We start from the raw sequence: 23879 nt of genomic DNA, 5'->3' as shown, positions 1-23879 counted from the left end.
TAAATCACGTACTCTTTCCCCTGCCGCCCGACGTTCTCGACACCGCAGGAAGCCGATGCATGCTGTGATTCATCAGTGCCCCTTTATTCACCCATAGCATGGTGTTCTGGTTCCCATGGCGATGAGTATTTTTTCCTCTGATTAAGTACAATTGGCTCGTACCTTTTAGCCCATCATGACCTGAGAGCTATACAATAATGACGGAGAACAATGTAAATGTGGGAGACGGTAACGTCCAGGTAGGGCAGATGTTGAGACCAAATTAAGCAGGAACATATCTTTGACACTGACCGTGGAAATTATTGAAAGGAACAGAAGGAGACCCGCACCTAATGAGCTGATTATGATGTAAGCCGTCAGCTAGACACCGGACACTGTTTAATGTCTAAAGAAAACACGGTGTTACTGCTGTGAGCATGAGCAGGTACACTCTATAGCTAAATACATTTGTTTTTGCTTTTCTTACTCGATTTGAGTTATTTATTCCACCATCTTATATCTACTGATGCTTATGCATATCTGTAGTTTATTAAGCCTTCATACAATGCTAATTATTCCACACAATTCAAAGGGTTGATGTGACAAGATTCACCCAGAGAAACAAATATTTTTCAGCGATTAATAAAGAGCCTTTGTTTTATTTGCTGCAACCCCTGCAGATGACATGGTTACAGCTCCCGGATATTCTCTCAAGTTCCAATTAATGGGATTAGGAATTTAATGGATGTCCAACAGATGTTTATTATGACACACACCAGCTGTGGCTAAATTAGCCATTGGTACCCATGCAGCATTCCCTCCAAAATACACAGTTGTATTTAAGCAAATAATAAAAGAAGTGCTGAGCATGTTACATGCAATATAAATAGCAGATAAACAATAATACTAGGCTGCGTGCACACTGCAAAATTGTGGGAGTGACAACCGCGTTTATTAACAGATAATACAAATTTTCATTTCATTACATTTCATAATATTGAAATGGATGTTGATTGTAATTGTTATATTTGTGTTTTGTTTTAAGGCGATTGTACTTTTGTAAAGCACGATTGTATAAATGTACAGCACAAGTTTTTAATGTTTTTATTGGTGCTACATACATTACGAAAGCCCTGAAGTGCACCGTAAAAAAACATTGAGTTTAATTGAGTTTAAATCCTAAAAAAAATTCTCTTTCAATTTTTTTCCTTTCAAAACTGTTTTCTTTTTTTTCTTTTCTCTTACACTGAACAAAATTATAAACCCAACACTTCTGCTTTTGCCCTCACTTTTCATGACCTGAACTCAAAGATCCAAGACTTTTCTATGTTCCCTTTCAGTCGGTCACTACGACGTCACGTCGTGACCGACGAATTGGGAACTCGCTTAGAGAGACCAATCTGCTTCGTACTCTACTAAAACGCCAATGAACTTGGCATTGAGATATTTGCATAATGCTGGCGCCGCCCCGCCAGGTGCGTATATAAGCCACAGGTGCAAATATGGAAATTAGCTTTTTCGCTTCGAAAGCCGGCATTATCTGCTACTGAGAAGCTACTCTCTGCTCTTCTGGGAACGGTTGCTGAAGTTGATTGACAAGCAGTACTGACACAGCGGACGCTCGCAGTATTCCACTGCTCTGCATCTTTTTTGTTTTGAGTTTAGTGTGTGCGTTGCCTCTCCCTGTGCGCATCATCAGCTGAGCACCTAAGAGTGATTTCCCTAAAGAGTGATACGTGAGAGCTCTGTGTCTTTTTAAAGACAGCCACTCTCTCGTATATTCGGAGATCAGCGTCCTTTTCAGGATAGCTTTTCCTCCGTGCGATCTTGGATGCGAGAAGTACAGGGATTCCAGTGACGGTCACGAGCGCTGTCTTCGTGCTATGGCATCGAGCACTCCGAGGCTGCGTTCGTGGAGAGCTTTTGCTCTCTCTGTGAGAGCATAACCCTCTTGGATTGCGGAGACGACTGTCGTTTCTACGGGAACGGCATCCGCGCCTTTGCAGTGCTGAACGCCGCCATGGTGCGGCTGTCAAGCGCTCGCAGGACGCTCTTCGCATCACTACGCTGAGTAGGACGGAGGATGCGTCCTTCACCTACCGGCCTTCTCATCCTCAGCCGGTTGAGGCTCCGGTGGAGACTGCAGAGTCGTGTTCTGCGATTTCTGCCGAATCCATTGGACCTCCTTCTGGTCCCGTCACTTCTACAGCATCAGAGGGGTGCCCATTTTTTTTCCCTCCGAGGCGGAGTCGTCTCGGAGATGGCGGCCGTGCCCGCTCGAGCGGCGGAAACGGTAGAGTTGGAGGGGTTAATTCCTCTCCGCCCGAACCGTCCCGCCCACATGATTGGTACTTCGGAGCTGCCCGGGGCTCTACGGTCCTCACCTCCTGTGCCTGCCTTTCCCGACGGCACGAAGAGCTGACGTGATTTGCGGCCGTCTCGGCCGTTCAACTTCACCCCTCATCTCCCTCACTAACGGAGCCGCTAAGGGGGGATCCCTTCAGTTGAGCGGGGGGTTGCGATGCAGCTGCGTTCCTGGAGGGACCACCCAACCCTTCCCTCCCGTGTTTGTATAGACAGTCGTCCGGTTACGGGCGCTGCCCATCAGGCATGCGGAGACGCGGCTTCAGCCCTGCACGCATTAACGTACTGCAGGTTCACCAAACGAAATATACGAGGGAAGCCGCGACCTTCAGTCGTGCGATGTCCACCACAGTGTTCAAGATCGCCACCTTTGGCTATGTCTGGCTTATATGACGGAACAACTTCATGAATGCTCCTGTCTCACAGACCGGCCTCTTCGGCGAGCCCGGGGAGTCGTACAGCTCCGCTGCGCAGACTGAGGCGATCTCCTAGGTCGTGCCCCGGCGGATGAGAGCTGCCCTGGTCCACCAACGCCGGCTCCTCAGTCTGCCTCTCGCCGTCGGCGTCCTGCGGCGGCCACCTCCGTTCCCCTCCTCGGACCCCATCTCGGCAGCGCAGGGGAACCGGTCGTCAGCAGCTCGCCCCGCCCGCTTAGCCGCTTCCCGTGAAAATCGGGAGTTTAAGTGGCCAGAGACGGGCGACCCGGAGTGGCAGAGGATCACTCTTCAGGAGACAATGATTCGCTCCTTCCCCCGGTAGAGGGTCGGGTGGAAAATCCTTGGTTTGCATATGTTCCACCGGCTGTCCAGCCGGTACCCACTTAACCACACATAAGAGTGCATTCCTCTTTCCTCTCCAGGTCTCCGGAGGATCGAGAGAGCCGTGAGCGTACACCTGCTCACCCTACCTCTCCTCTATCGCCAGCGGGTGTCCTGAGGAGTCCGAGCTCTCCACTGAGGAGACCGGACCACCAGCACCCTCATCGGAGTCTGCGCTCTCCGCAGAGGAGACCAGACGACCGTCACCCTCAGCGGGCTCAGGTCAGTGTCTCACACACACATACTGTAGATGTTTATGCTGTTACAGCAGTCGCACCGGCAGTATCACCTGTCTCGCTTCGCTGCCCCACCGCGGGTACTTCGGTAGTGTCGTTAATTCTCCTCGTACGGTCCCGGGATGCTTCGCTTCAGTTCCCAGCCCGTCTCGTTGGGTTTTACGCACTATCCGCCTCGGTTACGTAATACAATTACCGGCACTCCCCCAAATTCTCGGGCATTCGTTTCACTATAGTGAAAGCGTCCGATGCACATGTACTGCGTGCTGGCGAAGGACGTTTCGAGCCGGTCCCTCTTACCGAGAATGATGATAGGGTTTTTCCAGCCTTTATCTCATAGTACCCAAAATACGCGGTGGGTTACGACCGATTTATTTACGCACCGGCTCTACAAATGTGATCCTTTAGGATGATACGCCGAGGCTCGTATTTCAATATTCAGATCGGTTTGCAGCATAGACCTGTAGACGTGTACTTCATGTGTCCATCTCCCCTCGCCTTAGACCGTTTTTTGCTCTGCGTTCATGGAGTGGACATACTAATACTAAGTACACCATTCGAGCTGTCTCTCTCTCCCCGTGTCTCCATGAAAGTGCTAGTAATGGCATTAAAATCTCAGAGAGAGAGAGAGCGTTGTTCGCATTCTGCTTATATTTATGTCAACTATAATGGCTCGTTCTCGGCAGACGTCCGCGAACACAGAGATTTAATGCTTCAGCATCTCGCTCGTTTAAGTCATCAGGTCAGCTGGGAAAAGAGCAACTTTGCCCCGTGCAGAGGATCCTTTTCTCAGTATGGAAATAGACTCGATCGATTTATTGGCGTGTTTTACAAGAGCGCGCAACCAGTCAGTTCTGACTTGCCTCGGTTTAATTCGAGGGAAGTACGCGGTCCCTCTGAAACAATTTCAGAAGCTCCTGGACATATGACAGCATGCTGCGGCTGTGACAATGCTCGAGCTGCTTCATATGAGACCGCTTCAGCATTGGTTTTACGATCGAGTCTCGAGGAGAGCGTGGCGCAACGGCATACACTGTGTAACCATTACACCTGCGTGTCATTTCAATTTTACCCCGTGGCAGACCCAGCATTTCTGATAGCAAGATATGCCCCTGAGTCGGGTCTCCTGGCATTCTGTAGCACATACAATGCCCCCAGCACGGGATGAGCAGCCACGTATGATGGGCTTGCAGTCTCAGGGGTGTGCATAGCACCCCAACTGCCGCGAGCGGTGCGCTGTATATCTGGGACTTGTACGCTCCGCTATGGAGATGCGAGGGAAGGATGTATTAGCCGACACCGACAACATTGCGACTGTTGCGTTATTTACCGTTAAGGCGGTTTTTGCGCTCTCGTCACCTGTCGCATCTCGCTCGTCATCTCCTCCTTTGGAGTCAGAAGCATCTGAGGTCCCTTCGTGCCATTTACATCCCGGATTCGCTCAATACAGCGGCAGACGCGCTTTCCCGAGCTGCGCGCCCCGGTGAATGGCGACTCCACCCCCAGACGGTCCAGCTAATTTGGAAGAAGTTTGGTCGTGCGCAGATATATCTGTTTGCGTCGCCGGACGATACCCACTGTCGCCGGTTTTTATTCACTAACCGAGGGCAGCCTCGGCGTGGATGCGTTGGCACACAGCTGGCCGCGGGGGATGCGAAAATACGCATTCACTCCAGTGAGCTTAATTGCACAGACACTGTGCAAAGTCAGGCAGGACGAGGAGAGCCTTTCGTTAGTCGCCCCATACTGGACGACCAGGAATTGGTTTTCAGAGTTAATGCTCCTCGCGACAGCCCCTCCCTGGCGAATTCCCCTAGAAAGGACTTTCTTTCTTTAGGAAGGGGCACATTATGGCACCCGCGCCCCGACCTGTGGGATCTCCATGTATGGTCGTTGAGTGAGCGCAAGGTTTAGGTGATTTATCGCAAGCGGTATCTAACACCATCGACGCGGTACGAGCACCGTCCACAAGACGGGCTTACGCGCTTAAATGAGACCCTTTTCGTCACCTGGTGCTCTTCGCAACGCGAGGACCCCAGAGAATGCTTAACATTGTGCTTTTATATATATCTTCAACATAGGTTAGATGGTAGGCTGTCACCCTCCACCATTAAAGTTGATATCGCCGCTATTTCTGCTCATCACTCGCTTATTAATGGCAGATCAGTTGGCAGCATGATTTGGTTATTAGATTTTAAGAGGCGCTCGCAGGCTAAACCCCTCGCGCCCTCCCTCTATTCCTCCTGAGACCTGTCCATGGTGCTGAAGCCCTACTACAGGTTCCGCGTTCGAGCCTTTGCAGTCTGCGAGTCTGAAGTTTTTGTCAATGAAAACTCTGACCCTGCTAGCATTGGTCTCCGTGAAGAGAGTAAGGAATTTTCATGCATTCTCTGTTGACGATTCGTGCCTTCAGTTTGGTCCTGCTGTCTCACTGAGACTCAGACCAGGCTACGTGCCCAAAGTTCCCACCACTCCCTTCAGAGATAAGGTGGTGAGCTTGCAAACACTGCCCCCCGGAGGAGGGCAGACCCAACCATGGCTTTATTATGCCCCGTAGCGTTACGCATCTACGTGGATCGCACACAAAGCCTCAGGACCTCAGACCAGCTCTTGTTTGTTATGGTGGCCAGCAGAGAGGGAAAGCTGTCACTAAGCAGAGGATGTCTCATTGGATAGTTGATACTATCGCCCTTGCTTATAATCTGCAGGGCATTCCTTGTCCATTTAATTTGAGAGCTCACTCTACTAGAAGTGTTGCCTCATTTTGGGCATTCGCTCGTGGTTCCTCGCTAACAGACATCTGCAGAGCTGCTGGTTGGGCGACACCTAATACGTTCATTAGATTTTACAGTGTTCGTGTCGAGCCTGTCTCCTCTCGTGTTCTTTCCTCGTTAGGGGAAGCACAGAGAACAGGCTCGCAGGTCGGCTTGCAGCCTCCGACTGCTGCTCCAATCTGAGCTCAGTATGGAAGGCCATCAAGGCAAAAACGCGTAATAATTTGTTTTGCCTTCCTCCGCTGCCTTGGCAGCCTGATGTTGCGGAGCATCCGCTGCCAGCCTCTCACTAGCTGCATCCTCGCGAACCTGTGTTTGGCTCGGGCATCCACATTGCGTCCCACCGGGTTCCTTTGTGAGTATTTTTCCGTGGGGTTAATCCTACTAGCCCACGTTTCCCTCAGCAGAGCACTGCTTTGCTTACACAGCCACGGCTGTCATTTATACCTCAACTACGGTTGACTTTCGCCCACCAATAGCCCTTAACGGGGCGGTGGCTTCCGCAGCGTCCCTATACCGCTCAGATAGGGCGCTTCCCAGTCGCTGGCACTACTGTGGGGTTAAAGGAACATCTAGTGCCCGGCCTTCTGCCTTAAAACCTAATTCTCCTTATCCTTAAGTGGAACCGGAGGGCTTTACGCAGACACTGGAAGAGGTCAGCCCTCAGTGGCGTTTTGGTAGGGATTCCCAATTCGTCGGTCACGACGTGACGTCGTAGTGACCGACTGAAAGGGAACGTCTCGGTTACGTATGTAACCCTCGTTCCCTGAAGGAAGGGAACGGAGACGTCACGTCCCGTCGCCACAGGGCTGCTCCCTGCTGTTTATCGGCCGGTCACACTTTCCGGCTTTCTCAGCGAAATGAAGCTAATTTCCATATTTGCACCTGTGGCTTATATATGCACCTGGCGGGGCGGCGCCAGCATTATGCAAATATCTCAATGCCAAGTTCATTGGCGTTTTAGTAGAGTACGAAGCAGATTGGTCTCTCTAAGCGAGTTCCCAATTCGTCGGTCACGACGTGACGTCTCCGTTCCCTTCCTTCAGGGAACGAGGGTTACATACGTAACCGAGACGTTCTATGTACCTATTTCTCTCAAATATTGTTCACACATCTGTCTAAATCTTTGTTAGTGAGCCTTCTCCTGTGTTGAGATAATCCATCCACCTCACTGTAGCACATTAACCCTTTTGTGTTGTTGGGGCCATTTTTGGCCATTTTGTTTTTTGTCTTAATTTGGGCACAACTTTCTCTGTTTCAGCAAATGGAATGATTTTTGGTGACAAATCATCTATTTACACATATTTTAGGAAAATGCTTTGAAAGTTTTTAAAAACTCAACAATATACCGTGGGCAAATTTACTACCCTTTCGCCAAAAATGGCCACTAAATTAATCTGCTGTAAAAATGTATCAGATTTGTTTTTTTCCATTTGGTAGTTTTGATCAGTACTGAGATTGATTAACAGATTTATGCAAAAAATAAAAAATAAGTATTCAGCTGATACATTTTTGCATCTGTTGAATTTAGTGGCCATCTTTGGCACTAACACCACAAAAGGGTAGTAACTTGGAACAATGTGCAAGGGTTAATATGCTGATTAGACAGCATGATTATTGCACAGGTGTGCCTTAGGCTGGCCACAATAAAAGGCCATTCTAAAATGTGCAGTTTTTACTGTATTCAGGGTCCAAAACCATTTTCAGTAAATCATGACTAAAGTCACATGATCTGTCCAGGCTTGACCGACTCTGTATACAGACGTTTTCATCAGACGCACTTGGGTTGTCGCCATAGACTCTATAAAAAGATGGAAGACACCCGTTCGCTCTCTTCCATTGGTGAAAAGTGAAGCCGTCAGTGTCCCCATATGGCGCTGACATCTTGGGTCTTGAGTCTTCGCAATAGCGATTTCGGGACCAGTCCTGCGCAGTAGTGAGCAGGAAGTAAAGCCGCGAAATCAAGACGCCGCCCCTGCTCTCGCAGAATGCGCATATCACACAATATCATAGCTGTCAATCATGACGTGACACCACCGTTTTTATATCATTAAATAACTAACTAAACAAACTTATTTTAAAAACAAACATTTGAATTTACATCAGCGTGATACAGTAAATGACAGAAACCAGCTTCGGAAAAAAGATAATTGAAGTGTAATAAAATTTTTTAGTTGGTCTCAAGTCCCATTGAATAACATGGGGAGGCGGGGTTTCTGACTTATACTGGGACCAGTCACTGAGGGGCAATCGAGACGTTTTGGCTTCACTTTTCAGGGCTTGTGCAGCACGCATGGTTGTCGCAGTTACGTGCTTGAACCGGATTGAACTTCCGGTTTGTATTTATTTATTTGTTTGCTATTGCAGTGGTCTCCAACATGTTGCACTCCAAAGCACATTCTATATAGCCTAACATTTTTATATTTATTAATAATGTACAGTACTATGCAAAAGTCTTAGGCCATCACCACCAGACTTGTTGCTTTAGAAGTTTTAATGTCCATCCATATTTTTTTTTTTAATTTATTTTATTAAGATACAAACAGTAAATACAGGAAATATGTAGAAAAAATGTAATTACATTTTCAGGACTAAATGTCTTCTTTAGGCATCGTCAGTGTTTAGTGTGACCTCTCTTGGCATTAAACACATCTTGAGCGTTTTTCAATATGTGATGGCCGTTATATAAAAGTTATTGTTGAATTAATTCAATTACACAAAACTGTCCATGTGGTCATGGCTGTTTTCAGTGCCCCTGATCATTGTTCAAGAATGAAATTTAGTTAAAAAGAGGCACAAATTGAATCAATTTGCAATTTACAAAAGAGCTTCACATTGTATAGTGCACTTAAATTGTTAAGCGAATGACAATTATTTTAGATGGCCATTAGGCATGATTGCCATGTAACCCTCTGTCTAAAGAATTAGTATATAATAGTGTTATATTATAATATTAATCAATGTCTGGGTGAAGTGCATCCTTAGAATTTTCACTTAGTTATAAGAATAATCTTAATAATAAGGAGTCTTTACAATGCCCATGTGGAAAAGCTCACACAAAAATACAATTCTGTTATAAATTGCTCAACCTTTTTAACATTTTATGCTGTTTATCATGTGAAACACAAAATAGACATTTTAAAAGTCTTATTAACGTGTGTACTAAACAAATCCAATGCATTTTTTTTTACATGGGCTGACATGAGTTTAACATCCATTACATACAGTACAGCTTACAAGCTTTATGTGCAGCAAAGTAAGTTTAGATATATGACAGAAGCACAAAAAAGCACAAGCAGATTGCTTCATAATGCAGTTGATATAACTGCAGTATCCTACCTATGTAGCGTTAATTGCATTTTCTTTTAGTCTGCAAAAACTCACATTCATTTCCTGTGACAACTTCATTGTGATGAATAAATTGCAACAGCTGGAGCTCTCAGGTTCTCAATGTGCTCCTGTAGGAGCCGTAATTCAGTGTGATTTGATCTTAATTTCATTGTAGTTTATTTGTTCACTCATAGATACATGGGCTTGTCCCTTTTTCTGTGGCCTACTTTAAACTGCATCTCAGAACATGTTGCTTTGGTTTAAAGCCTAAAACTCACTGTTAAACTATTTTTTTCGAAATACTTAAAAGAAATGAATAGAAAAACTGTATTATAAGAACAAAAGTGAACTGTACTCATTTTTCAGTATTGGCAGTATGAATGAGCATCACAAAAATGCACCACTCTATGTAAAAAATATTTCAAATCAACATATGAAGAGTTTGGTTCCAAAACGCAATAAATCCATTTTGACTAATTTAGGTAAAAATGTGTTTTCTATACCAAGAAAGTGAAAAACCACTATTTTATGTTACAAACTTTCACATAGCATCTTTAGGTTATAATAACATAAAAAACTATAATCCATAATTTTATTTTCAAAGATTTATTATAAAAACTGATAATTTTTTTCCACAAAATGCAATAAATAAAGTTTTTTTTTCAATCCAATTTCTGGAATCAATATATAAATGTGCATTCATCTTTGCCATGTTATATTAATTTAGTTGACTAGTGGTATACACGGATTAAAAAAATAAACATTAATGGCATTAATCAAAACACTTACTTTGTCATATTAATGACACTGTCATTGTTGCTGTCATCCTTGGAACGTCATCGCTGAACTATTTCAGAGTGATCAGCTGTAAAATGTTTTGGTCCTGCTCGATTTTCGTTGGCTTAACGTAAAATAAAGGAAAGTTTTTCATAAGATCCCCTGGGGGCCAATGTGTTAGCATGACAGAAGCTTGATGCTGTCGGGAGAACAAGCAACCGACATTTTTCCGTCTCTCTAGTGCCTCACGCGTAAATTATTAGATGCTGATGGCTTACGTTTCTTTCCCGTCACAGAAAACCACCACAGGTTTAACAATGCCATCAAAGTATAATTTAGCTTTTGTTTGTTTGTTGATCACGAATTCCAAAGTAGATGAGGAAAACTAGGATTCCATATATTCAACGTGCCGCCATTGTTGTTTACAATGTGAGGAATGGTGCGCTGTGATTTGTTGAGTGGATTTATTGCATTCCGCAGAAAAGGAGGAGTGGCGTTTATTGCTTTTCGGAAAATAGGTAGAAACAATGACAGAATAACATGGCGGATATTGGATTTTGCAGAAAATTAAGAATGTACTTTTTAATACTGACCTGATACAATACTGATTTTGCCGGTAACTCATTTTGTTTTAAATGCCGTTTATTTGGAACCCAACTCTTCATATATTTTTTGTTACTTTAACTTAAAGTTAAAGAATTTCAACTTGTTTTTATAAGTCAAAACTTAAAATAGTTTGTTGAATTGACTTGCAAAAACCAAGTTGGTTTAACTTCATGCTGCATTTTTTTACAGTGCACATATTTACATTAATATGTGGCCATAACGCATTTGTGCAATTTTTGTACTTTTGGACACTCAGCAGACATGGTAACCTATGCAGTTAAGTAAATAAAGACAGGATTTTTATTTTTAAGTGAACTGAACATCACAGCCCAAACTGCTTGCGAAAAAAATTATCCACCAAGCAATCTAGAGAGGATCTGGATGACTTGTGTTAGAGCAGCATCAAAGATCAGTTTTCACATTAAAGTTTGCTAACCTCAGAAGGCCACTGTTTCCAAATATATCTCAAGGTTGGGTGCCGGCATCAAGATCGATGCCGTCTATAATCCAACCCAACTTCTCATTTACTTGTTCTCCCTTTCTGTCTCCGTCTTTCTTGATCTGTGTTTTATTAGCATGCTCTGGGCTAGAGACAAAGGCTGCAGTTTAGCTGCATCCATCACATGTGAAGGGGGAGCTGGGGGTCACTGGCTTATGCTCTGTGTAATTACAGATGGATACCCGCGAGATGAAATGATTTACAAGTGGAGAAGGAACTCGGTCCAAGCTGCCGATCAGAAGTCATGGAGACTGTATCAGTTTGACTTCATGGGCCTGAGGAACACCACAGATGTTATTCAGACAACGGCAGGTAATTGCTTTCTCCTGTTGTATTGGATAGATCTATTGAGAATAATATTAGGTTGTGATGAAAAGGATGGATAAAAGAGTAAGTGCTGCTGATGATGTGTAGCGGAGACTGGGCAAGTTTTCATAACGTTTTACAGCAATTAAAGGTGACATAGAATGATTGAACGGGTCATTTTTCCTTGTTCTGTGATGTGACATGTAGACAAAAAATGTTTTGTTTGGGTCTGTAATGCCTTAGAAGCTTCCTAAAAACCTCTCTCAGATAGCTCTATTAGGGTGGGGGATTTTAAACAAGTGGTTTTGCACCTATTTGGCTCCCCCTACTGGCTTAACTTGCAATCTCATTACAGATTGGCTGACTTTGCTGCCACTCAAAAATTGTAGCCAATTATTTTAAAGTGGAGGGGCAGTGAGATGCCTGTGATGTCATAAGCATCAGTTTTTCAGATTGGGCCGTTTTTTGGCTGACATTTCTAAAAGAGAAATTTTTATGAGACTGAGATGTTTAGCATGTCTAGCACTTTTTGTATGTTCGTGAATGCGGGTAGACTACCATTATTCAACAAAGACAAGGTAAAAATGTTTTTTTTTTATTCTCTGTCCCCTTTAATATTTCTCATGGTAGGTTTGTTTTTGATATTTTGGGTAAATTGTCAGTATTATTGTGAGGGTAAAAAGATCAAGTCCACTAAGTACACTTTGACCTTTGACCTGACAACATACCTGATTATTTGGGTTAGTTTATTTATTCATTTAATCATTTAAAAGGCATTAAACAGCCGTCCAAACACAGCGCAGACATCTAGGCTAAGACAAGGCGCAATTTGTGCGAAACATATCTAATGTCTAGCCATTGCCCAAAAATAAATGAAATAAAATAAATATGTGTTCAAATTATGTGTTCGGAGGGTTATGTGTGTTGCTCGTCATGTCAAAATATGCGTTCGTTGCATCATGTGAACCATGTGCATCATGCGTCTTGTCAAAATACATGCCTGCTGCACAAGCATCAAAAGGGTTTATGAAAGAAGAGACACTCAAAATACTCACAAGATACTAACTTACCACTTTACTCTGATTACACATGAGATTAAGCGAGTATCTGGCATAGTGAGCGTCTCTTTTATCATAAACCCCTTCGAAGTGCTGCAGCAGGCTCGTATTTTGACATGTCGCGTGATGCACATAAGTTTACATGATGCGCCAAACACATATTTTGACATGTCGAGCCACACACATGACGGGCTAAATACATGTTTTGACTAGCTTTGCATCATGCGCCCTCGAAAAAAGTAATATATTGTAATATATTACACTGATACATGCCAAAAGACGGGGGTAAAACCAAAAATCTCTTCTAAATTTTATAAGATCAAAAGATGTTTATCTCATTAAACATTAACAACATATTACAAATCGTAAGATCCACCAATCAGATGCTCCTGAATTTCACGATTAAAATTAATTGAGCATATTTGGCATTTTCACAGGATCAGCGCCTGTGATTATTTTTAATATCACTGACTTCTGAGATAATATTAGCGGTTACGTTAGCTAAAACTGTTGCAGGTGTTTATCTGGGTGAAGTTCATCCTTTTTGTACACTTCTAAAGCCAGGTTATTTTTTTTATGATAAGATCATAAATGACTGTGTGATGTGCTGTTTTGTTATGTTGGTGAATTCATTCAAAATGAAACGTTCGATAGGTGGCTTTTTTCGCGTGATTTGTCGAGAAGATAAATTAAACAGATAATTCACTTAGTGCACCCTCCCTGTAGTGTGATGTCATTACTATTAATCACCCATTCACTGACGCTTTAGGGGCACAGTACTGGCAACATCTGAGAAGTGCCCACTTTAAGCATTGGTATCTTTCAGTTAAAATAAATGTTCATTATTTGGTTTACCGATTATGTATCACAGTGTTGTTTTGTTGCATTTGCGTGTTCGTGAATTCACCAAAAATTTCTAATTTAAAAGAATATTTGAAGAGTTTGGTTCCAAAACGCGAACAACGCTATTTTGAAAAAAATAGTTACCGCCAAAATTTGTATTGTATCAGGTCAGTATTAAAAAGTAAATTCTTATTTTTCTGCAAAATTCAATATCCGCTGTGTTATTCTGTCATATTTCTCCCTCTTTTCCCAAAACTCAATAAACGCCACTCCTCCTTCTTTGCAGAATGCAATAAATCCACTCAACAAATCACACATTCCACGCATTGTAAACAATAATGGCTGCGCTTTGAATACACACATAATCCTAGTTTTCCTCATCTACTTTGTACTTCATGATCAACAGACAAACAAAAACAAAATAATACTTTGATGGCATTGATAATCCTGTGGCGAGTAAGAAACGTAAGCCATCAAAATCTAATGATTTGCGTGAGAGGCACTCGGGAGACAAAAAGTGCCTGCTTGTTCTGACATGACAGCATTAAGCTTCTGTCATGCTAACGCATTCACCCCAGGGGATCTTACGAAAAACATTATTTTACTCGAAGTCAACGAAAATCAAGCAGGCCCAAAACATTTTAAGCTGATCGCTGTCAAAAAAAGTTCAGCAACGATGTCCCAAGGATGACAGCAGCAATGACAGTGTTCTTAAGATGACAAAGTAAGTGTTTTGATTAATGCTATTAATGTTTATTTTTTTAATCAGTGTATACCACTAGTCAACTAAATGAATATAACATGACAAAGATGAATGCACATTTATATATTGATTCAATAGATTTATAGCATTTTGAAGAAAACTTGTCATTGATTTATTGCATTTTGTGGAAAAAATAATCAGTTTTCATAATAAATCTTTGAAAATCAAATTATGGATTCGAATTTTTTATGTAATTATAACCTAAAGATGCCATGTGAAAGTTTGTAACAGAAAATAGTGGTTTTCATCTTGTTACTTTCTTGGTATAGAAAACACATTTTTACAGAAATTAGTCAAAATGGATTTATTGTGTTTTGGAACCAAACTCTTCATTTTTTAAATGTTATTCTCTTTTATATCACAGTGCAGTAAAAATGGCACTACAACTAAAGCTTTGCATGTACGATTGAGGGAGATGTCTACACTTTAAAAGAGCTTTGATCAGTTGATCAGAGTGAAAAAAATCTTTTAAAGTTTCATTAATTATTTAGTGAATTATTAAAAAATGAAAGTAAAACAATTACATATTTAAAATGATAATAGATGGATAGGCATTCCCTTGAAGACGTGACCTACAGCACATCCCACATGAATGCTGATTTGGGTATGTTGTAACACGGCTACTACTGCATATTTACTGCATGTGACTCCCTATTTAACCATTTTTAATTTAGTTTTTGTTTTAAACTTTGAGGTATTAAAGGGGTGATGTAATGCTTTTTCATGTTTTCCTTTACATTTGGAAAGTTTAAGGTGCATAGAGGAACATCAATAATGTATGGTATGTGGAAACCTTAAACCGTGTAAATAATGCTTTTTTTGTAATGTCACATGACAATAAGTTGTGAAAAGGCTGTATTTGATTTTCAGCATGGTGTGAAAACATAACTTGCAATTTCGTAAGAAGAGTCAAAAGACTTAGCACAGTGTACTTTATTTAAAAAAAAAAATTCACACACTGTTTTATCTCAGCCTGTGAACTTTTACCATTGTATGATTATAAAACGTAACAATTAAATTTCCCTCAACAAAACAATAAAGATGAGTGGAAGGCAGTTCACAGTGTCAAGGCTACATCAGTTGAAAATATTATTTCAGACATTTTTTAACATTTTAAACCAAATGGAGAAATGCATAAAACAATTTATAATGTAACTAAATATACCATATATATATATTAACATATGCATAATTATTAACCTTTTAAAGAATGAATGCTGAACCATCCGCGTTCGCTGTTTATTGCTAATTATTTGTTAGATAATACACTTATAAGTTTTATATGAACACAAAGCACTCACTAATAGCTAGAAGATTATTTGCTTTTTTGTAGCTCAAATGGTAGAGCAACGTGCTAAAAGCACCAAGGTCATTCATTTGATAACCAGAGAAAGCATGTACTGTACTAATATTTGTACAATGAAAGACCTGACAGTTCAGAGAAAACCTAAAAAAAGTAAACCAACTCAAAAATTAAATTTTAAAAGTAAATAATATTTATAAATTACAATGAATCCAAACTTAAACATTTATATTTCATTGTATTTAATATTTAAGTACACTATACTTAAAACTTCTGTTTTACCTTAAGTACTGTTTACCATTTATTTTTTGTTTACAAGTCACAGAAACAGACAATGTGACTCATTTGTATGTAAGTGTGAAGAAAATGAGCTCAGTGCTGGCATTGACTTCACACAGTTATTGTTTATATGATAAAGCAACACATCCGACCTACAGAAATATCACTTTCAAAAAAGTAAACAAAAAATGCTCTCGTAATTCAGGCTGATGCAAAGCATGCTGGGAACTGGAAATCCACCTCAACCAATCATGTTGATTTAAAGTTAAACTGAAGTAAATTTGCAGTGGCAGACTCTTTCTTAGCTTAACTGGCAGATTGAACATAAAACTCATCACAACCACCAAAAGTTTGTAATTATTTGCAGTGTTTGTAAGTATTAGGCTGTTGTATTGAAATAACTCAGTTTGAAAAGTATAAATAAAAACTTTGAGTTACTCGAGTTAAGTTCTTTGACTCATTTTATTTGAGTATGTGAAACATTTTGAACACCCATAAAACGTTTTCCACTGGTTTGTGAACAGTTTACTCATTTAAAATGAGTACATTGTACTGTTTGGATTTACAGTGCACTCTTCAATGTATGTCGCTTTGGATAAAAGCAAAATATAAATGATTTCTGCCACACTTTTACTTAGGTCTTCTCATATGGTATATGAACACTGAAAAGGCTTTGATATGTCTAAAAATGCCAATGGAGAAATTATAAATGAAAACACTTTTCAGTTCAAATGATAGGAAAGGTGTTTTCAAAGTTGCAGCATAAAGCTAGTCATCACAACTTTTATATCTGAGAATTACAGTAATAAGCAATACTTAGTATCTGTGATGCTCAAATATGAGTTTGGTTCCAAAACGCAATAAATCCATTTTGACTAATTTGGGTAAAAATGTGTTTTCTATACCAAGAAAGTAACAAGATGAAAACCACTATTTTCTGTTACAAACTTTCCCATAGCATCTTTAGGTTATAATTACATAAAAAATTCAAATCTATAATTAGATTTTTTAAAGATTATTATAAAAACTGATTTTTTTCCCGACAAAATGCAATAAATCTATTGCATCGATATATAAATCTGCATTTATCTCTGCCATGTTATATTCATTTAGTTGACTAGTGGTATACACTGATTAAAAAAATAAATCAAAACACTTACTTTGTCATATTATGAACAGTGTCATTGCTGCTGTCATCCTTGGCACGTCATTGCTGAACTATTTTGAAAGCGATCAGCTGTAAAATGTTTTGGTCCTGCTCGATTTTCGTTGACTTTGCATAAAATAATGGAAAGTTTTTCATAAGATCCCCTAGCGTCAGTGTGTTAGCATGACAGAAGCTTGATACTGTCGGGAGAACAAGCAACAGCCGGCATTTTTCCTTCGCTTGAGTACCTCTCACGTAAATTATTTAATTTTGATGGCTTGCATTTCTTCCCCCCCACAGAAAAGTATTACTTTGTTTGTTTGTTGATCACAAGGTACAAAGTAGATGAGGAAAACTAGGATTCGTGTGTATTCAAGACGGCGCCATTGTTGTTTACAATGCATGGAATGGTGCGATGTGATTTGTTGAGCGGATTTATTGCATTTTGCATGGAGAGAGGACTGGCATTTGTCACGGTTTGGAAAAATGTGGGAAAAGATGGCAGAATAACACACAGGATATCGGATTTTGCATAAAATTAGGAAATTAATTTTTAATACTGACCAGATACAATACAGATTTTGGCAATAATTTTTTTTTAATGCCGTTTATCGCCTTTTCCATGTTTTTCTCATTTTGTCCAGGTGATTATGTTGTGATGACTGTATATTTCGACCTGAGCAGACGAATGGGATACTTCACAATTCAGACGTATATCCCATGCATCCTCACTGTGGTTCTGTCTTGGGTCTCGTTTTGGATAAAAAAAGATGCAACTCCAGCCAGAACAGCACTAGGTACAGTAAATTCACAGCCTAAACTGTGTGTGATTCAACCATGTGTGACTTGATGTCTTTAATGCTTTTCTAACCAACTGTAATAAAGTCCTTGTCGCTTTAATAAGTATAAGTCTTGGGAGTGACAGCTGTATTTAAATGCAGGAGATATCTCCATAAATTATACGATTCCTTTAAATAGAAACCCACTGCGATTATGCGATTAGAACTTCTAAATAAGTTCTTAAAATATATATATTTTTATGTATTAGAATCAGGGCGTTTTTAAAAGAAAGTAGAAGGTGATAATCTTTTTTCCTTTGTTTTTAAATTATTCTTCACACTTTTGAGTTTGTTGGTTCACATGTGTTGTCATTTCATAAAAGCCCATCATTGTTTTTGTTGGCTTTACTCATTTCTTTATAGTTTCCTGGTTTGATAAAATCCTTGTCCTGTCCTGGTAAATGTCGCTTTTGTCAAGGTAATTTTTATTTTTCCATTTTTTATCACTTTCTCATTTGAATTAATTTCAATTGTTGTAATTTTACTTGTTGTTTTTATTTTCTGCAAGAGGTTTATGTTTAGATCATATACTGTACATCATTTTTCATAATGTTTATTTTATTGTACCATACATTTTTTATTCATATTTATGCATAGAAAGTTTCTGTTTTACTTTTTGACTTAGTCTCTTGATGTAAGCCAAATATAGACAAGGTACCAACTTATTTACTTTCAGAAGAAAAGAATGATACATGTAATCAATCTGTTTGATAAAAGAAGGCATTATACCATCGGTAGAAAGGAAGGAAGCAGGAGAAAAAGTCAAGATTGGCTTTACAGGTGTCCAATTGATGGATGGAGTCCAAAGAAAAAGGCAGCCAAGATAAAACATGAGAGAGGAAAAAATGTGTGCTCACAGCTGTGGAAATGTGAGGGTAGAGAACAATATGTCCAAACAAAACTCTAGAACACATAGTGGTCAACTCTAAGGACCATTAAGTCTTAAAAGACCACTTGAAATTGCAGACAAAAAAGCTTACACCTTTAAAAAAGAACCAGTGGACTTCAGTTACTGTTTTAATGTCACAGTCATGATTCATTAACCTTCAGAGAAGACTGTAGATGGATTAGAAAGAGAAATACGTGTAGTCATCCAGGGAAGCACTAATCACATTTAAGTCGATGCAATGTGTATTTAAAAGACTCAAATTATATATTTTTGGGAGACCAGTACTTAAATGTGTACCAAAGTGAATTTAGTCCTAGAAGTACAACAGCATATAACTTGCTTTTTATTCAAATGCAGGAGCATTAGTGAGGTAAGGCAATGATTGTGTAAAATTCAGGCCTAAAATGGTTTGGCTTTAACTCTTTCCAGGTTGCCATCCAGCGCCAGCATTTTTCATAAATAAATAAATGTCAGACGACTCCAGGCCGGATCTGTACCGGATTTGCGCCACAGTCAGTGGATCTGGTGCAGATCCAGCTCTGACGTCTGTTGTCTGGGTTTGGATAAAAAAGTCTGCCAAATGTTCATGTAGCTTAACTAATAGAGCATCTTGTAATGTATTGTAAGTTGCTTTGGATAAAGTGTATGTCAAATGTGTAAATGTATGTGTACAAAATGTATAGTCAAACCTGTTCTTGCAGAGGAAAAAAAATCCAAAAAGCTCCCTATACAGTGTCAGAAAGTGTCATTGGGGCAGTCCCCTTTGGAAGCCAACCAGGGCACGATTAACCAAACCGCGCCTGGGCGCCATACAGAGCGATCCCACTAGTCAAACGAACCAGGCTCTGGGGTCAAACGCGCCTAAACGCGGTTTGATTTGGATAGTGTGAATGTGCCCTATCACTACAAAAATGTCTACGCTCCAATAAGGTTAAGATTTGAAAACTGCAGATGGTTCCTAATCGAAAAGTTGTTTAGTTTGAATGGGGCTTTGGGGAACATCTGGATCTTAATAAGGAATAGCCTGAGGTTGAAAACTGAACCTATGGAAAAGTGAGAAGATTTAGAGTATAGAAATATTGAGCACACAAACAGACACAAATCTACAAATCTACTACATCATTTATGTTTCCACCCAGTCTAAAAGCTGTCATTGATGATTACATGAAGTCAGAAATGTCTTAAATATCCAGACAGTTACAGTATGGGCCCTATTTTAACGATCTGAAACGCAAGTGTGAAGCGCAAAACGCAAGTGACTTTGTGGGCGGATCTTGGGCTCTGTTGCTATTTTCCCGGCTTGAGAAATAACTCTTGTGCCAGGCGCAAATCAATAAGAGGTTGGTCTGAAGTAGGTTCATTACTCATAGGTGTGGTTTGGGCGTAACCTCAAATAAACCAATCAGAACGCTATCCAACATTCCCTTTAAACGCAAGGGCGCAAGTTCCATGGCGGGTTGCTACTATTATGACAGATTTACCAGGCGCACGCCAGGAGTGGTTCACAGCCGAGGAGATCGACGTTCTTGTAAGAGCAGTCAAAGACAGAGAAGTTGTTTTGTATGGGGATAGGAGAAACCTGCCCATATCAGCGTCGGTCAAACAGGCATGGGAGGAAATAGCCACAATTGTCTCATCAGCTGGCATCCCCAGGACGTTGCGCCAAGCGCTACAATGATGTCAGGAGACGGGGGAATCCCAAGCTTGCCAGCATAAATCGGGCACGCCGTGTAACGAGAGGTGGATCTGCCTCTACACAGACGCCAGCAGAGGACATCGCTGCGTCCACTCTCACCGCTGAAAGGGTTGAAGGCGGTTTGGGGGCTTTGAAATCGGACCCAAGAAACGCAAGCAAGGTCCAACCCCAAAGTACTCTTATAAACCCAGTTCACATACATTAAGGTTTCTTATGAAAACATTTTAATTATTATTTACATAAAATAAACGTAATACAGCCACACAACAAACTTATATATTATATAATATTTTAATCGTTATTTGCATGAGAATTTTTTAACGCCGCCACACAAAAAATAAAAACTATCACCACAATGCTCACCACTATGATTCCCCTTATCTCGTGTATTAATATTTTTTATTGTAACAATTTATGATTTGCAAAAATAACTGTTGCATCTGAGTAGATTAGATAAGCAAAGTGTATGCGCGTTGTGCACGCTATACATTATGGTCAAGCATGCACCCTTAAAATAGCATAATGAACAACGCGCAACGCGCCACTGACTTTAGACTAGTTTTTTTTGGTCAGTGGCACAATTGTTTTTTGAAACTGGAAAATAGCATCAGGGATGGTTTGCGCCGGAACACGCCTCCTTTTTTGCGCTGAACCGCCCAGGGAGCGCAAGTTCATTCCTTAGTTTGCCGACGTGCGTCTGTGGAGGGAAAAACCCGCTGTGCGCCGGTGCAAAATACGAATGATACATGCGTCACTGACAAAGTCAATTGCGCTGGGTGCAAGATAGGGCCCTATGTCATACTTGTTAAAGAAAATGAGTGAACTCATCAGACTAAAATCTACTTCATTTCCAGGAACAGTGCATTTTTAAAAGATGTATTTAATTCACGTTTTTTTTGGCAGGTAGTCATTTAGTTAAGTGTCACCGTATCAGGGGAAGTCAGTCTAACAGGTAAATGTACAGTAATCACCATAGCCAGCAAAAGTGGTGAAAAGAGGAATGAAGTGCAAAATATCAGTCTAAAATAGATGAAGCTTGCTTGTTTCCATGGAAACCCTTGCAAAACAGGGGCACAGTCGCTGGTTCTCCGAAGCAACTCTTAATGCCCATGCAAGAGTGAAGCTCAGATTGTTTGCATAAGATTCAACAGTAGGTGTTTGTGTGGGTGCATGTTTTTTTACCTTGCAGGTTTGTCTGTTCCTGTCAAATGTAAAAGAATGACAACAGTAACTGGACAGGTGTCAGAATGAACGAACAGGGTGTAAAAATATACAAATTTGACGTAGTGCCATAGGAGAAAAAACAGTATATCTGACCGGCAAACAAGGGCATAGCTCCACAGTCTTTACTTCTTTATGAAGTGGCTGTATCTCTTAACTGCTCATTTGCATAAGATTAAACTGCATTATTGGACCTGTCCACATTGGTATGCCAAAGGTGAGTCTGTTTACATTATGAAAGCGTAGTTTATGTCAAGCCCACAAACTTTAAAACTTCACTGTGGTTTGGGTATAATATATTTCTGTAAGATCAAACAGTCCTCAGATTGTACCGACAAACTTGAAACACCAATTATTTAGACTTAGATGCCACCCAAAAACGTTTGTTGGTGTGGATGCTATATAGTAATTGGTCTAATTATCATGTAAACCAGCCTTAATTTATCAGAGATCTCACAGCTATATATCAAACTACATTTTACACAAGCTAACAATTTAGCATACACTTTAAATGACATGACTTTGACTAATGACTTTTTCATTAACAGGTATTTTTCTTGTTACCAGCTTCTAATTTCCTCTTTTGGTTACGCAGGAATAACAACAGTATTAACCATGACAACGCTCAGCACAGTGGCAAGGACATCACTTCCCAGGGTCTCGTACGTCACGGCGATGGACCTTTTCGTTACTGTCTGTTTCCTTTTTGTTTTTGCGGCTCTAATGGAGTATGCCACGCTAAATTATTACTCCTACAGCGCTAGAAGGCCGACCTGCAACAAGACAAAACGTCCGGTAAGCTTCATGTTCTCTACTGCATGAGTCAGATTATAATATGCGCTGACAGTATGCTAATAATATCAGCTAGGTACTTCGTTTTTGGCATACGGTGTGACAGACTACACCAATCAGTGGCCTATCAAAGATTTATCATTGCTAGTGTTGGTCAAGCTTATCAAAACATGGGGCTTATCTGAAAAGATAACCTTTAATGAATGAAGCTAGTGATACAGAAAGCTACACGGAAAAATAGTTTGATGCATAATTTTTGTTTAATAAGACAGACACTAAACAAGACTTATACTGTGAAGTGTATGTAGATTGTACAATGTTAGAAATCTTAGAAAATGTTGTAACAGGTGGGACGGCACTACCATCAGCAAATGTGTAGCGTCAAAACTACAGTGGTGTCAATAAGTGTTGTCCCCCCTACAGATTTGTCACTTTATTGGTTCAGATCACCAAACAAATTAAAATTTTAGTCCAAGATAACACAAGTGAAGACAACATGCAGTTTTTAAATGAAGGTTTTTATTATTAAGGGAAAACAAAATCCAAAACTAACTGCAATCAAGCGTTTGCGATAACTTGCATGAGTCTGTTACAGCATTGTGGAGGAATTTTGGCCCACTCATCTATGCAGAATTGTTGTAATTCAGCCAAATTGTAGGGTTTTCGAGCATGAACTGCCTTTTTAAGGTCATGCCACAACATCTCAATAGGATTGAGGTCAGGAATTTGACAAGGCCACTCCAAAGTCTAAATTTTGTTTTTCTTCAGCCATTCAGAGGTGGACTTGCTGGTGTGTTTTGGATCATTGTCCTGCTACAGAACCCAAGTTCGATTTAGCTTAAGGTAAAGAACAGATGATTGGACATGTCCTTTAGGATTTTTTGGTAGACAGCAGAATTCATGTTTCCATTTATCACAGCAATTCTTTCAGGTCCTGAAGCAGCAAAAAAAAAAACAGACCATTACACTACCACCACCAGATTTTACTGTTGGTATGATAGGGATTTTTCTGAAATTCGGTGTTACTTTTACGCCAGACATAATGGGACATACAACTTCCAAAGCTCAAATTTAGTTTTCCCAAACGTCTTGGGGATCATCAAGAGGTTTCTGGCAAAACTGAGACGAGCCTTTATGCTTTTTTTGCTGATGCAGGCCATTTTTCCCATTACTTATGGTAGAATCTTGAACAATGACCTTAACTGTGGCAAGTGAGGCCTGCAGTTCTTTGGATGTTGTTGTGGGGTCTTTTGTGACCTTTTGGATGCTTTTTGTGACGCTCTTAGGGTAATTTTGTTTGGCAGGCCACTCCTGGGAGGGTTTTCCACTGTTCCACGTTTCTGCCATTTGTGGATAATGG

General features: G+C 40.6%; 1 protein-coding gene across 3 annotated transcripts in view; it reads left to right on the top strand.

Moving 5' to 3' along the window:
• The window catches only part of gabrg3 (gamma-aminobutyric acid type A receptor subunit gamma3), a 163535-nt gene that overhangs the window by 130061 nt on the left and 9595 nt on the right, over positions 1–23879 (top strand). The window contains exons 6-9 of one of the 3 annotated variants that reach the window (XM_065272593.2): positions 11558–11695; positions 17727–17884; positions 18285–18339; positions 22323–22522. In XM_065272593.2, coding sequence (XP_065128665.1) covers positions 11558–11695; positions 17727–17884; positions 18285–18339; positions 22323–22522 — 551 coding nt within the window. Of the gene's footprint in view, positions 1–11557; positions 11696–17726; positions 17885–18284; positions 18340–22322; positions 22523–23879 lie in introns of those variants that run through there. The other 2 variants (XM_065272592.2, XM_065272591.2) reach the window with 2 other exon arrangements.

The sequence above is a fragment of the Paramisgurnus dabryanus genome, chromosome 7 (genome assembly GCF_030506205.2).
Source record: "Paramisgurnus dabryanus chromosome 7, PD_genome_1.1, whole genome shotgun sequence".
Classification (NCBI taxonomy): Eukaryota; Metazoa; Chordata; class Actinopteri; order Cypriniformes; family Cobitidae; genus Paramisgurnus; species Paramisgurnus dabryanus.
This window is presented reverse-complemented; position numbering and strand designations above follow the sequence as displayed.